Below are 16,663 nucleotides of genomic sequence, written 5' to 3'. Positions count from 1 at the left end.
TGGATTCCTAACATGGCAAGTTATAATTCTCTGCATCCACCTGTCTGGATCTCTAATTTTGAGGACAATGGTTTGCTCTGTGATCTCACTTCTCTGATGGATCCAAGAAGAGTTGTTGATTTTTTGGTTTATTCAGAGTTTTAGTTGTTGTTAGGATAGAGTGACAATTTGTAAGCTTTTTACATGCCAGACCAGAAACTGGAAGTCCTCAGTCAACGTTCTTTAGTTGCAGGAAATGGAAACCTTCTGGCTAACTTAAGGGGAAAAAAATTTTAAAAAGAAGTAATATATTGAAGGCTATGGGTGCCTCATAGGATTACATAAAGTCATATGCAGGCAAGTCATGGAAAGTACAGAATCCAGAGACACTTTGGGCTCACAGGCCTACCTTGGGTCACATGCCCCACCCCCCCACTGCCAGGGAGAGCAGTCCCACCAAGGTTGAGTGGGAGGGGTTCTTCCTAAAAGGAAATTTAGGGTACTGCTAGAAGAAGCAGGGGGATGCATTATAGGGATACAAGGAAACCAAGGGAAAGAGGAAACCAAGCACCTGCTGAAGTTCCAGCTCACTTCCGATGGCCTTTCACTGGGATAGAGGACCACAATTAATTTTTTAGATCAGAGACTCATGGAATTCCTTTCCAATGTTATAATTCTGTATATTCTTTATATTTAATGGATTTTTGGTTATTAGGAGCTGAGTCTCAATATGAAAATTATAAACACTATGCTGATACATGGGAATGTCGCTTATTATTTGTGAGTTTTGTTATTTTAGATTTCTTTCACTTGACGTATGTTCTAAGTATCCATGTTATATTTGCCTTCATCTATTTAAAGTCAACATTAAGGGAAAGAAATCTTAGGTAATTCTGTTCCTAATGTTCCTTTTTTCCTTTGCAGTAGAACCAAATCTCCGAAGAGAGTTCAGTCTCTGCCTGATCCAGAGTCTGCTTTGTCTTCCAAGGAGAATTAAGCGTGAAAAATCAGAGGCCTAATTGACTACTTGCTAATGATTGGTTTGGGGAATAAAGAGCTATGTCTTCCCATTTCCAGCACTCCTGATCACCATCTTTTTCTGCTTAGCTAGTTTATCAACTTGGAATCAGTTGCAGACAACAGAGTCCACTCAAACTAGCTGGGGCTGAAGGGGATTTGTTAACAGGCATTGGTTTGCTTAGACACCCACTGAAAGGGTTGGAGGAGTAGGCTCAAGGTTGAGCTTCCTGGAACTAGCATTACAATGCCTTGGTGAGTCAGAGAGCTGACAGGAAGTGGCAGAATCAAGCCGCTAACCGAGTCCTTAACTTTTACTATACATAGTAGAGGGTCTGCATTCACACTTTAAGAACATCGACGTCAGGCGTCAACAGGGGAAGAGAAGTCAGCAAAGGAGATTATGAAAGAGTAGCCAGAGAGGTAGGAGGAAATCCAGGAAGTACAGGGTCACAGAGGCTGAGGGAAGACTTTCAGCAGAAGGTAATGGAAAAGAGGATCTAAGAAATGTCCAGGACACAATAAGGAGGTTGTTAGAAATCTTGTAAAAACCATTTTGGTGAGATTAATGAAGCCAGAATGCAGTGAGTGAAGGAGTGAGTGGGAAGTATGAAAACAAAGACAAGTGTACACCACTCTTGCAAAAAGCCTAGCTGTGAAGGAGAAGAGAGAGGGGAGTGTTCGTTAGAGTGTGACATAGTGGGGAGAGGGTGACTCTTTTTTTAGAAGATGGGAAAGACTAGTAGCACATTTTAAAATGTTCATAGGGAGAATCCTATTGAGTAGAAGTAGTTGAACATACAGGAGAACAATGTGCAATACATGGAGTGTGGTTCCTGAAGAGATGGGAAGGGGTAGGATGAGAGATTTGAGGAAAGAGCGGAAATGGGAAGATGAAAGAGATGAAATACCTGCAATGGAGAACAGGAGGGTCACTGGGCAGCCCCGAGTCCTAACATATCAACAGAAATCTGTACTTTAAGCATATATTTCAAATACCTAACATGCAGATCCTAGAATGGGGGACTGGCTGAGTGAAGGTGGGATGGGGCTGTGCAAGTCCTATTATATAGAACTGGGACACTAGCATACCTTATGGATCAGTTAAGATGTTTCTGATTACATGCAATAAATACAACTTAAACTAGATTATATAATGAAGGTTTATAAGGAAAAGTCCAAAAATGTGTAGGCTTCAGGCATAGATTGATCAAGTCTCCTTTTGTGATTTACTCTATTTGACCCCACTCCATGTGCCAGCTGTACTCTTATGCTGGCTTCCCTCAGGGTTACACTTAGACTGCCAGCAGCTGCCAGGGTTAAGGATCCCAGAAGAAATTGGAACCATAAAGGAAGAGTGGGGAGGGAAAGGGAAAAAAATACCTGCCTTCTGCCGTCTCCCTTCCATCCAATCTCCCACCATTTCTCTCCTTGGCAGGACCTAACAAAAGCCAGAGAGAAGGGGGCCTAGAATCAGCTCCAATACAGAACAAATGAGGGGAGGGATGGAGAAATGGATCTGAAGGCAAACAGGCAGATATCTGGCACAGGCCCAAGGTGGACAGAAATCCTCCCAGCACACAGAACCTGAGGAACTCATCCGACAACCAGCTCATGGAGGGCTTGGCCTTCCTAGATCATGGGAGGTGACGGCTGCCAGTTACTGGTGGCACAGTATGCTATTAGAAGTGGTACAATATTGTGAGTGGGAGTTGGCCTCTCAGTGATCCAATTCTTCTCCGCCTACAGTGAGTTGGGGTGTAGCTGAGTGTCTCACTGAGAGGAACTCCTATCACATGGAGATCCTAGGTGCTGGGAGCTGGCTGCAGTTCTAAGCCAGGACTTTGGGTTGATTTGGGGAAAGGGGGCAAAAACACTTAGATTAGACATGTAATGGTTCTACTGCATAAGGCAAGCATATATGGAAAGGAGAGTGTGGGCTAGCCAGCCAGGTGCTGGGCTGTGGTTGTTATTGTTTGGGGCTGCTGGCATGCATTTTCTTCCTTCCTTCTGTAACCGGGGGCTCCAGAATTTGGACGGGAACCCCACATTGGTAAGACACTTGGCTTAGACAAGTGCCTTACATAGTGCCCATTGGCCCAAACCTTCGGTCTCCCATTGCCCTTGTCCTCACACTCCCCAGGAGTTGGGATTACAGAGGTATGCCTGTGTACCAGACAACCAAGGGACGCATGATGAGGTGGACAGCAGTTGTTTTTGTCTGCCCATCATCCCTTCCTTTGGGGAATGACTCTTCCCCTCCCTGCAGTTCTGAAAAGGGCTGTAAATCACAAGCACCATACCCTGACATCAGAAGAGTCCATGTGATCTAAGCTAAGCCAATCAGATACTCGCTCCCAGGAATCTGAACTGGGGACAGATATAACAGGGCCAGAAAACAGCTGAAGTTGCCTCTCTCTGGTAGCAGTACCCTGGAAAGACGCTGGCTTGGGGCAGGAGTTCCCAGCTGGAATCTCAAGCTCTGTCCTACTCTTTTTCCTTCCTGAGGTGTGGGTGGTCAGCTCTGTGCATTCTGGGAACTCCCTAGTATTCTTCCTACAAACCTTTTCGTGCTTAATTGATTTTTTCTGTTCCTAACAACCCCTGAAACAAGAGTCAACATGAGTTAAAGACTTAGCAGCTTAAGAACTGAAGTTGAATCTCCCTTGCTAGTATTATTTAGGACAGAGATGATGCAAAGTTACACAGATCACAGGGTTCTGGAACAGGCTGTATTTGCAGAGAAGTCCATGGACCACATGTGCCCTTGAAAAATAGTGAGGTGTAAGGAAAAACTTCATTACCTGGGTTATATGAGTATTTTCTTAGAAGATATGGTTTCAAAGTAAGTCATGAATTTTCTCTTTCTGTTGGGGGGGATGCCTTGTTGAGCTGCTTGTGGGATTTCAGGTCCCCAACCAGGGACTGAACCCAGGTCCTTGGTAGTGAAAGCACAGAGTCCTAACCACTGGACCTCCAGGGAATTCCCATGAATTTTCTTTTTCATTTAACTAAAATTGTAAATGTAATATACTAAGGGTACTTCTTCAGGACAAACTTAACATTCTTCCCTTCTGCCTGCTGATGCTTGTGTCATACATACTATTAATTTAGGGATAATCTGTTTGCTGAAGGATATCTTCTGGACATGCAGAGAGGCGTACAAATGCAGTCCTAAACACGATGCTTACAAATAATTTATTCTTATTTCATACATTTGTTTTTCAGCAAAAAATGAATAGTTATTTATACAGATGTTCACGTTCAAGATCATAGGGAACAAATGTCTCAGAAAACCCAAATCATGATACAACAGAAAAGAGTCACAATTTTGTTCAGCTACATGCACAGAACTGACCAAGTGATAGTTATTTCTATGGATTATTTTGCTTAATTTATCAGGTAACAGGGGATTATGATTAAATAATCCTTTTCTGGCAGAATACACCAATGATTTGAAACCACATCGTAGCCCCCGTCCACACATCCTGAGAAAACCTCGCCAGCTAGCTAAACACAGCTGTTTAAGATCTAGGTGGTGACTGGAGTTAAGGTAGCCTAAGAAGAATTCATTTAGCAAGCAGTGGAAAAACTAGAAACTATTAGTTTCTTTTTTCATGCCTGCATTTTCCTTTACTCCCTTCTTCCTCCATTATCACCATTAAATGAACTTAAAAAATACTGACACAACGAGGGCTCTATTTGGTCACTGTTAAATCCTCCGTCTGCCTCTGACCTGAGGAAAAAGTGAGTATGGCCCTTCAATTAATGCCCTTGACCGCAAAAGGGGACCTGCTGGTTGTACATTCTTGTAAATCTGAGCACAGTCATTGTATTTAAATCCTCAGTTTAGAAATGGATGAACCTCCTAAGGCAGATGGTTTGAGATGGCCTAAATACACATGGAATCTTTTTAGAAACCTTTTGTCTTCAAGGCTGAGTTGGGAAGTGAAGGCTTCAGGGGTGATGGCCATGGCCTGGGAGAAGGCTGATACGAAGAGAGTTCAGAGCTACCACGTGCTTTATTTAGAGAAGAGAGCGGCCACAGCGTCCTCCCCCAGCCCTGAAACACAGCCTTTTCCTGGTCTGTGGATTGATGGCATGAGGCTTTACGCTTCTTTCCACTCCAGAGAAACTAGGAGTGGAGTGTCCAGGGCTATACATTTTACTGGCTATGTTATCCACTGTGAGTGAACCCTCATCAAACTCAACTGGGCCTCATTTCTTTACTGCCTTGGTACTCAGTTGCTTAGTTGGAACAATTTTGCTCATAGCCTCCATAAAAGACCAACCTGGTAGAAAAGTAGACCTTCTGCGCTAAGCCTTGCTGGGAGAGTGAATTTAATGATGTTTCTAACTAGAATTTTAAAAAGACTTAAATGTAGCCTTGTGACACACCTATAACATAGCTGACCTGTTTTCTTCTTTTAAAAAAATTGTTTTATCCTTTTTTAAACTATACACTATTTACATTTTTCAAGACCTTGTAGGTCTTTATCATTTGGGTAAGAGCTCCAGGTGATTAAACTCCCAGGACAAAGATGAGGCTTTCCAAAAAGCGCTGGTTCTCATCTATGTGCAAAGGCCAGTTTTTACAAACAAATTGCTATTATAAACTTTTAAAATATAAAATTAGAATTCTTCTCTAAAAATTTTGCCTATTAGTTTTCATTTTTGCATCCAGCATATTACAAACAGATCATGCTTTCTAACTGGAGATGGACCTAAAAGGAGAAATGATGTTAATGTGTCCCTGTACTCCATCTGGAAACAAGGCTTATTTACACGGGGTCCTTTCTCAATGTTGTGGTGAGCTGTGAGGGGCAGGGCCATCTCTACAGCATGGTTAAAAACCCAACCGAAGACCCCTCCACTCCTGCTTGAGTGCTTATTGCATATTTTAGGTGGAGTATAAGGCATGAGAAAGGTGGCCAGCCACTTTTACACGCTGGAGAATAACGCTGCACATTCAAGAAATGCCACGGTTGGAACAGCTTTCAGAGATTGTTCAAGAACAAAACGTATTAAAGGTCGTGCGTTACATTTAGAAGCACAATACATCGGAGAACATTTTCAAAAGCTCAAACGCAAAGCTGTGTTCCACTGAGTTCAATAGTCAATAAATGAGCATTTTGCTGCCTCTAGGTATGTGTTCAGAGCTTTCAAAAGTCACATCCTGCCACAATTAACAGCCAAATGAGCATTCCCGGCCTCTGACCTATCCGTAAACGCTAATTCTGCAACTCACTCACAGGCTCTGAAGAAGCTGTTTGGAAACAGAAGAAGCCCACGAACCCGGTTAGAAATCTGCAAACGAGAAATGCAATACATTTGTCCTTTTTTTTAACAACGACAAAAATTTGTGTTGGCTTTTGGAATAGTGACCAAGAAGAGTAGACGACCAGGGGCTTCCCCTTCCCCGGTGGTGCAGTGGTTAAGAATCCGCCTGCCAATGCAGGGGACACAGGTTCGAGCCCTGGTCCGGTGCCTCGGAGCAACTAAGCCCATGTGCCACAACTACTGAGCCTGCGCTCTAGAGCCTATGAGTCACAACTACTGAGCCCGTGAGCCACAACTACTGAAGCCTATGCGCCTAGAGCCCGTGCTCCGCAACAAGAGAAGCCACTGCCATGAGAAGCCTGCGGACCACAACAGAGTAGCCGGAGCGCTGCAACAAAGACCCCAACGCAGCCAAAAATAAATAAATAAATATTTTTAAAAAAGTGGACACCCATTTTCACAATTAAGAATAATTATTCATAATATTGAAGGAATAAAATCTTCAGTAGGAAAACATGCAGCCTATCACAACAGAATACAGCAGTACTCAGCTTCCAGCAATGATTGCTGCCTTTTTTAGTTTGTCTAGACTTGTTCGCTTTTTGTCAGGTGATATACGTCAGAGAATATTGGCAATCCTTCAAGAAAATGATCCAAAGGTGATTTACAGGGCTTCCCTGGTGGCGCACTGGTTGAGAGTCCGCCTGCCGATGCAGGGGACACGGGTTCGTGCCCCGGTCCGGGAAGATCCCACATGCCGCAAAGCGGCTGGGCCCGTGAGCCATGGCCGCTGAGCCTGCGCGTCCGGAGCCTGTACTCCGCAACGGGAGAGGCCACAACAATGAGAGGCCCGCGTACCGCAAAAAAAAAAAAAGGTGATTTACAATTGGCTGATGCTATCCCCTCATGCCTTTTTGCCTTATGCCCTAATTTTATGGAGACAAATTAAAGACGGTAAACCAGGAGTACATCTGCTACTCAAAATATACCTAGGCACTTGTGCTCAGGTCATAAGCTACAGGATGTGGTCATGCTGCCAAACAGAATTCCTCGCCTGCCTATCTGAGCACTAATGCCCTGGGAGTGCACACGCTTTTCTAGGGACAAAATGTAAAACTCAGGCAAAACTGTCCATAGTTCAACTTGCCCCATTCTAACTGTGTGAAGCTAATCCTCCTTGTTCTCCCTTCTCCCATGCCTGCTTCCTATCTTCTTCACATCTGGTATTTTTTCTATGTAGCTTTCTCCAGATTAATTTTTTTCTAAAACAGGTTTCATAGGTTACAACACAATGACCTGAAAAGAGGAAAAAGGCTAAAGAACATTAGGTAATCTCAGCTAATCTTTGGAGATATAAGCATTTAAGCTCACATTTTTAAAAACTTAAATATGCTATCTGTGAAATGCAGACACGTAATGATATCACGGTTTAGGCACTTTGGATGAACCTTGCTTCACAGTGGTTTAAAACCATGAAACTTCCAAAAGTGATCTTTATGAATTAGCAGTGATGATAAATTTTTCAACTCTTTGTACATACGCCTGCTCTCCCTTCACCTGGATTATGCATTAAACTTTCTAGTTATTTTTACCAAGAAAATTCACATAGGCTTAGGAGCAGACAGAAAAAAAAAAAAAGGAATGAAATCGATTGTGGGTGAATTAGCATGTGAATTGAAATAAGATTCTATGCATGGCTCTTAGGCTAATAGGAGAAAAGAACCAAACTCAGCGGCTTGGGACAGGGATCCCTGGCCAGAGGGCCTTTCTGGTGCTCCCACCTCTGTTCCACCAGCAGATAAAAGGGTAATGGCTATAATAATATGGCTGGTTCCTTGCCCAGCATCTTACATGCAGAAGGTTGCTAATGATCACTAAACGGATTACATGAACAAGCAAGTGAAAATCAACTCAGAGAGAAGTCGGCAGCGGCAGACTTCAGCAGATGAAGAACAATCCAAGATGACAGAAAGTACTTAAGCAGCTGATAACATTTTGTTTAAAATTTTATAACCTAAATTCAAGGATAGTCATCTCTAATCTCGCTGTTTTACAATTATAAGGTAATCAATGAAAGGGGGAAAATATATAGATATCCAATTAGTGTCGGTGTGCTAGGCCAGGCATCATAGCCATGCAAACTAGTAACACTCACAATTGAGCACACAACCCTCTCCACGTTCTAATTCTGCCACCCTGGACCAACGGTATAATCTTAAAGTGGAGATAACGCCTACCTGTCTCCCACTATAGCTTTGTGCAGATTAAATCAAGCTGTGAAGAGATCTGAAGATTAAAACCCCTGTTTGTTATTGCTGTTAGCTCTCAGATTCAGCACCAAATCAGAAAAAGTTATAAAAATCACCTCCATCCTCAAATTTTGCATTCTTCAAAATGATTCCCCTGAAGTAGGATGATGAATTAAGTGAAATGGTTTTTGACTGCGATCACTTACAGGCAGGATTTATGAATGGAAACATGGGAAGGCCACTCTGGCCAGCTCTGAAGCCCTGGGCTTTCTTCCTGGGCTATTTACAGAAAGTGTATGGCCAGGGGAAAAGATCACGTTTGTTTTTACAAGCCAGTCATGACATGACTGAAGAACTCATTTCCTCTCTCTGCGAGGTCACCCTCTTCACCTGAAGGTGCAGACACAAGAATGGCAGGGAAGAAAGGAACCTCCCCTTAGCCGCCTACATCAGCCTGAGTCAATTCCACAGACCAACCCACAGGGTGACAGGCATGGAAGTCAAACACCCTCATTTCCCAGGCATGACTCTCTGATGCTGCTCCTTGAGATGTCATCCAGATCATGACTAATGAGTAAAAATAAAATGCATTACATAACGGGCTTCAAAATTCTACTGCTGAAATAGGTTGTACAGAGATAAGGGAGTGCATTCTTACTTATCATCTGTCCTACATTTCTAACAGCTGAACACAATAAATTGACTGAATTGGATGTGCCAAAATGAAGAGTGTGAAAAAATATTTTAAAAGCAATTTTATTCTGATTGTCATATTACCCCTGAAATATATAATATACCTGGAGAGTTCCAAGCAAATGTGGAGACTGAGTAAATATTTGCTGATTCTCAAATATCATCATTTATCTTGACTGAAATCCGATATCATTTAGCAAATAACATATATAGCCTCACAAATCAACCCCGGCCTTATGTAGTGTATACAGTACCTATCTGGAAACATTAGGTAAAGCCAAACCAATGTTTTCAACTAGAATGTCCTTTGTCAGTGCTGTATGTGGTATATAAAAATGAAGATGGAATGGGAAAGGGAACGTGCAGGAAGGAAGAAGCAAAGGGAAGGAAAGTCAGTCCTCACTTTGCTGAAACCTTCCAGGGAAAAAGTGTGTCATCTTACTGGGCTCATGCATCATAATCACTTGAAAATTATATGGGTATAATTTTATCCTTAAGTGGCCTCTGCTTAAGGACAAAGACACAAGGCAAGAAGAGAATTTTCTTTGAGGACCTGGAAGATCGCCAACAAAAATTTAAAATGACAAATAGAGGCTTTATTTCTTGTTCTCAAACTCATCAACCTTTTTTAGAAGGCTGTCTCTAGAGAGTTTCTTCTAGTTTACAAGGAAGATCCAAAATGCTCCTCAACCTGTTTTTCTGGCTTCCAAACCAACATTTTTGGGGGCTCTAAAAGAGACAACAATGACACGCAAATGAGTTTGCATGTGGAAATAGCCTGATTGCCACAATTGTCCTTGAATACACGTACTGAATTAAGTTACAGCTGAGGATTAACATCCGTGGCAGGCACAGCTCTCAGTCCCTGTAACCTAACAGGAATCTCCTTGCACTTTGCCAAACATGAGACACTGACACCCATCAGCAAATGCGCAAAGTGTATTTACAATCTCGTTAAGAGATCTCCTAAGTTAAATATAGACATATATAAAGTTAACTTCCGTGTGCAATTAACACACAAGGATACTGGTTCCTCCAGGGAACTGTGCCGGAGCCTCTCTGTTTACAAGTACAGTAGTGATTAAAAGCATAAACAAAAAGAGCAATTTTGGCAGGACCACCAGCCTACCAGTGCTGAGGTAAGTGTTCATCTACCTTCTGTCCTTGATCTAAATTATACCATGAAGTCAAGACTTCCCCATTCAATGACTTATCTGGCTCTTCACCCGAAGGACGTGTCAAGAAGTGTGATAAGTATTTAAATAAGCCACCTCAGTGGTGTGTGTTAGTCTAGAGCTGCTATCTCAAGTCCAGGATAACGTTTATGAGAAATGTCTTAAGTAACACTGGCCAACGTGGCTGTCAGATAGGATCTCAGGAGCGTGTTTCCCTAATTTTTCAACGATTTAGGGTGACCGCCATTCATTTCCATAGTCTGGATCCAAATGAGAATTCAGTGCTTAACTAGGCAAAGGTCATCTTATTTAACTCAAAATTTTCAGCTATAACTCAAGCAACATACTCCTGACTTTCATATTACAACTGCCATATTTACTGCTGAATACTACGATTTTAATTTTAAGCAAGGCTAGACGGGCTCAGTCTAGAACAGTGTCCTTTCACCTTCCCCGATGGCAGCATTAGGAACCACAGCCTCATTAGTAGGCTGATTTCTTCTCCTTGTAAGAGAAGCCAAATGCTCTGCATGTCCTAGGAAGCCACTACTGGTCCTACCAAAAACTTACAACCCATACCATCTTCCTTCCCTCCTGAAGAGAATGTTAAACCTTGATTTGCAATAAAGTAAGAAAAGCTTACACCTACTGCTCTCCCCATGCAAGAAACTATGTTTGAGGACCAGTCATTTGGGCATTGCTTCAAAAGGCACATTTATTCCAGTGGCAATTTGAACCAGTAGAGAAAGAGAGAATAAGATTAAAAACAAAACCGAAAAACAGGATGGGTTTTGTGGAACACATAAGTAAATAGCAATCTGGGACCTATACAAACCACTTAGCTCCTTCCCAATAGTTTAACCAGAGTCCCTAAGGTAGAATAATTCACAGTTGTATCATGACACACACAGGCCTTCAAAAAATACTGTTTAAAAAAGTAGCTGAGAACTCTCAAGCAGCTTGCCCTGATGTCCAGTTCAAGTATATGCAACGCAGAAGAGCTGCAAGTTTCCAAACTACATGATAAAGAAAATTCAGTGCAGATCACAGGCTTCGATAAATTATGAAAAATCATTGTATATATTACTATTTAACTAACATCTAAGAAACATTTTGAAATAATTAACGTGTGTTCACATTCCATGCATTTTCTAGCAGGTTAAGCCCTGGGTTAGTGTCTCTGTGCTCTTTTCCTACAAAGCTCTATTCTTTGACAAATCCAAGCATTCCTCACACTGAAACGGAAGTACCCAGGGATTCTGTGTACTTACCCTCTTTACTGCATGCCTGACCTCACAAGGGCTGCTCGTTATTACCTCTGGCAGAGAAGACGACTGGAAGATCGAACTGGTTGGGGGTTTATGTGGGGTTCTATTCGCGCTGGCTTAGAAGAATCCCTGGATGTCACAGACACCACCTGCATTTTTTCCAGGGGCAAGAACCAGCCGCCCTCTCCCTCCTGCTTGCCCCACCTCCCTCTCCCAAAGCCCTAAGTGCACTGAGTGCACTCTCCCAAAGCCCTTGTCGCACTGAACTTTTTCCCTGTGGTTTTGCAGCACCCTCCTCGAGCAAAGAAGGAAACACAACAAAACTTGAAAACAAACCAACAACAGAAACTTCAAACAAACAGGTGAGCGAGCCGGCAGCCTCCTCCAAGGCGGAGGCTCACTTTTTACCGCAGAATTCGGTGTTGTTGAGGAACTTCTTGATGACCAGCCCCAGGCAGACAACCAGCAACAACATGTAGCCCACGGTGCCCGAGAAGGTGGGCGCGTCCGGCGGCGCCTTAAGGAACTGGCGCAGGCCCTCCTCCACGTAGTACACCTGGTCGTAGATGCTGAGGAAAGTGAAGATGTGGAAGAGCTGGTGGCTGTGGCCGATGATGTCGAAGAGGCCCGGCTGGATGCGCTCGGGGATCTTGCTCACGTTGAAGAAGGCGGCCACCACCAGCCAGAAGTAGCGGCGGTAGAAGTGCACGAAGAGCGTGGGGTTCTCGCCCCGCAGGTCGAAGAGCCAGCTCTCGAGCATGATGGGGCAGGCCATGCTCAGGGGCATGACGAAGACGAAGGTGCGCAGCGCGAACGGATAAGAGCACCAGTCGGTGCGGCTCTTGCAGCAGGCCACGGTGCAGGCCACGGCCAGCAGGAAGGCCACGGGCAGCACGAGCGCGCGGTAAGCGGCAATGAGGCCCGTGCAGTCCACGTGCCAGCCCAGGCGCTGCTGCACGTACGGGGTCATCACCCTGGCGTCCAACAAGCTCAGGCCGGGCAGCAGGTAGTAGTAGTAGGCCACAGTGCTGCCAAAGCCGTAGTAGCTGATGGACGCGTAGTCCAGGTAGAAGAAGGCTGCGCGCAGGCGCAGCGACAGGCAGCTGAACACGTGCGCCGTGCAGCTCATGGCGAAGGTCAGCAGCACGCCCGAAGCGTAGCACCACAGCGGCAGTAGCCACGGATGGTGGAAGGGCACGTCGCGGCCGCTCAGGAAGAACAGGCGGCAGAACTTGCTCAGGAACAGCAGCAGTGGGATGAAGTGCGTCCAGAAGTTCAGCGTCTCGTTGGTAGGCTTCAGCACCGAGGCTAGGCACTCCTGCGCCGTGCACGGCAGCCGCCGGTAGCCCGACAGGATGAAGCACTCCACAAAGTCGTCGGGCACCTCGTCCCAGCGCAGCAGCGGCTTGGCGGAGGCCGGAGCGTCCCCGGAGGGTGAGGGGTGGGGGCGTGAGGCGGCCTCCGAAGCCGCCGCGGTCGTGCCGGGCGGGCCCTTTGTGCCCGCGCTCCGGGGCTGCAGGCGCCGCGGCATGGTGCCCGGGGCTTGGCTAGGGCGCGCACAGGCGACCTCTGGCGCCGACTCCGGCGCGCTCGCCAGTCCCCGCCGGCTGCCGTCGGAGCCTTTGTGCACGCGCCGGGGGCGTCGCTGCAGGTTCACGAGAAGACCTGAGCCTTGGAGCAGCCGTTCCTAAAAAATAAACAAATAAGTAAATAAAAATAGTCATCGATTTCGCAGCCGCGTAGCGACCGGTAGGAGCGCACGGGGCTCGGCGGCCCCTTCCCCAGGCTCCCTGCTACCGGCTCTCGGCCGCCCGCGCTGCTGCAGCGGCGGTGGCGGCGCGGCTGACGGCGGCGCTGCTGCGGTGACTGGGCATCGCGCGGTGCGGGCGCAGCAGCAGCCGCCCCCGGCGCGGGAGGCGGGGATGTGGGAGCTGAGGCGCTGGAGGGAGGGAGGGACGGGCGCACTGGGGGAGGGCGGGGGCCTCTCTGGCTAGTGTTTCGCGGCGGCCTCGGGGGATAGAGTTGTCCCTGGGCTCGAGTTCCGTACCATCCCCCCTCCCTCGGGTCGCAGAAGCCCGAGCTGGCCCGTTAATGATTGATGCGGAGGACCAAAGGCTGCGCCCGCGACTCAGCAGCCCGCGCCGAGGGCGAGGGTCGGCGCGGGGATTCGAAACCCGACAGCCACGCGGGCGTTCGAGAGGACACTGGAGAAACGCGTCCGCTGGGGGCGGGGAGCTGCGGCCGCGGGGGGAGGGGAGAGGAGCGCAGCCGGCGCGCCTGAGCCGGGGCAGGGCGGAGGGATGCGCTGACAGTAATCTCCGGAGGGGGCGGGGGCGCTCCGGAAATCGGGGGCCTTTGAGGCCATGTCTGGATCGGGGCGTGTCATTGTCAGATACCTGGGACTGCTCCTCTCTTTCCGTGTGTGTGCGCGCGCCCGCGCGCGCGGTCCTCACTCTTAGCACCATATCAAGCATTAGTTTGTCTCCTTTCGTCTAGCGGACTTATTCAGGTGCGTCACTAACCTCCTTTCGTCCTTGTCCGGTCCAAACGAACGGTCCTCTAAACTGGCCTGTGGTCGCGCTCACCAGGCCTCGGGGGCCGCAGCTCACCCGTGCTCCTGTTCTTGTGTCTTTAACTAGGAATTTTGTTTGGAGCCCAAAGTCCTACAACTCAGAGCGGGCTGCTCAAACTCCACGTTTTAATGAAAATTTTCAGGTGAAGACCAGGCGATTCAGAAAGCCTGTAACGATCTGAGGAATTTATTAAGAAGGGGTTCCCAAGCAGAGCTGCGCCTGAGTCAAAGGCTGATCATAAGTGGGGGCCGTTGATGACGGAGGACTAAAAGGAGGAGGTGCGTTCTAGCCCTAACTGAAAAGAGAACGGAGACGAATTCGTAGAGACTCGGAGGGGTGGCTTGGAAAAAGCTTATGCATAATTTAGCAGAAGTACCTGGCAGGCTAAGTTGGGTGGCTGGAGCCCAGAAGAAAGGAAGACTGAAGAATGGAAAACAGTTGTGATGCACTGCGCTGTGAAAATATGCCCGTAAGCCTTGTGAAAAGAGGGGCTAAAAAACCTGCCTCCTGTAAAATGTTTATCATTTCACAGAAGTTTCTCTTAGTGATGCCTTGGGGATGTGACTGAGTCTGACTTGCATCACTGACCTGCTGTATAGTGTCATGGCAACAAGGGCTAACCTTTAAGGAACCAGGCACTGTTCTAAGTGCTTTAGAGTTTTAAAATTTTTTAGGTATTATTATTTTTCCCATTTTGCAGGTAAGGAGGTGGAAGCACCACAACGGTGAATAATATGCCCAGTTGGCAGAAGGGGGATTTGAACCCAGCAAGCTGCTTCTGGATCTTGTGTACTTAAAGCAGAACATCCAACAACCTGATTTGCTCAGAAGAAACTAGTAGGGAAGGATAGTCTGATTTGAGGAAAGCCTTTCATGTTCATTTTATAAGTGAAAGGCCACCTTCATCACTATAACAAACCCTGTAGGTACGTCAAGGAAGATTTACTTAGTGGTGGCTCAGAGGACTTAAGTTATGGATAAGAATTATTTATAACTAAGAAACCATTCAGTATTGTAAATGTCTAAAATTACTTAAAGGTACTAGAAACAGTCCCTTTAGAAGTTTCCGCTTTCTCTTTGAAAAAAGTGTTTTCCATTAATAACTGCTTTAGCAAACTCTTACACAACTAGACCAAAGGTACACTTGGGTCTCGAGCCTTTCTGAACTATCACAAATTCCTTATTAATGGATTTTAAATAAATGAGATTTTGCCGTAGTTACTTAACTAGTATTTTGTTTTGCCACTGTCTATAGCCTTGTTTTTGTTTTTGCGGTACGTGGGCCTCTCACTGTTGTGGCCTCTCCCGTTGCGGAGCACAGGCTCAGCAGCCATGGCTCACAGGCCTAGCCGCTCCGCGGCATGTGATATCTTCCCGGACTCGGGTACGAACCCGTGTCCCCTGCATCGGCAGGCAGACTCTCAACCACTGCGCCACCAGGGAAGCCCAGCCTTGTTTTAAAGCAAAACCTAATTTCCTTTCACATCTGGACTAAGGATCCAGGCTAATTTGTAAAAGGGATTAAGATTCAGCCATTTATAAATCAAACCTGGGAATGATAAAACTGAATCCAGGGCAGACTGGAAAAAAAAATTTTTTTTCTATTCTCTTTGTTACTTCATAAACAACTTGAGCTGTAGAAAAATGTTGATCTTATAATAAGCCCCATATTTACCAACCTCTTAGTTGCATAATCAGCTCACTTACATAATCGGGAGAAATAATAGAAAGTTCACATCAAATGAAATAATGGAATTGACTCTAAATGAAAGTGAAAAAACTCTGGCTAGATGGAATAACATTTATCTTGATGACTAAGAGTGATGAGACTGGCTATGATAAAAGATGGTGTTCTTTAAAACACTCAGTATTTTATAAAGTCAAAAGATCTGTTATAACATTCTCATGTCTTTCGGAAAGTCTTTGTGACTTCTGCTTTTCTCTTTTCTCACGCGTCTCCCACCGCACATGAGGCACAAAGTCAGCTGCTGCCTTGAAGTGGTGTTCCCGAAAGCTCTCTGATGCCAGCCAAAACAGGTGTCCTGGCTATACCTTGACAAGTCCAAGTAAAAAGGAACTAAGGAAACTGCAAAATTCACCTAACTTATTTATAAAAAAAAAAAAACCAAAAACTATGATTTTTCCTTAATTACTACCAATCTATAGAATTAATTTTTCTTAAGGTTTTTGAGATGTAAAACTGTGTTCCCCAAACCTTACAAAGGCTGGCTTTTGTAGTTTAAGTCCAGTAAATTAACTGCCTCTTGTCAGTGAGAACCACGATTCCGTCCCCTGGGCTTGGCTAAACAGATAGAAGAAGTGGGCTGGCTGCCATTCCCTGAAGGTGCACTGGGAGATAAGGCATCTCTAAGGTAACCAGAACTACCAAGTTCCTGATAGAGAAGAGTCACCAGGTATTACATTGGAAA

General features: G+C 45.6%; 1 protein-coding gene across 1 annotated transcript; it reads right to left on the bottom strand.

Moving 5' to 3' along the window:
- Positions 1-7,901: 7,901 nt before the first annotated feature.
- PAQR9 (progestin and adipoQ receptor family member 9) lies at positions 7,902-13,461 on the bottom strand. Its single transcript, XM_067737595.1, has one exon. It carries the CDS (start codon positions 13,190-13,192, stop codon positions 12,059-12,061), a length of 1,134 nt encoding a protein of 377 aa, XP_067593696.1. The 5' UTR covers positions 13,193-13,461; the 3' UTR covers positions 7,902-12,058.
- Positions 13,462-16,663: the final 3,202 nt, after the last annotated feature.

The sequence above is a fragment of the Pseudorca crassidens genome, chromosome 5 (assembly GCF_039906515.1).
Source record: "Pseudorca crassidens isolate mPseCra1 chromosome 5, mPseCra1.hap1, whole genome shotgun sequence".
Classification (NCBI taxonomy): Eukaryota; Metazoa; Chordata; class Mammalia; order Artiodactyla; family Delphinidae; genus Pseudorca; species Pseudorca crassidens.
This window is presented reverse-complemented; position numbering and strand designations above follow the sequence as displayed.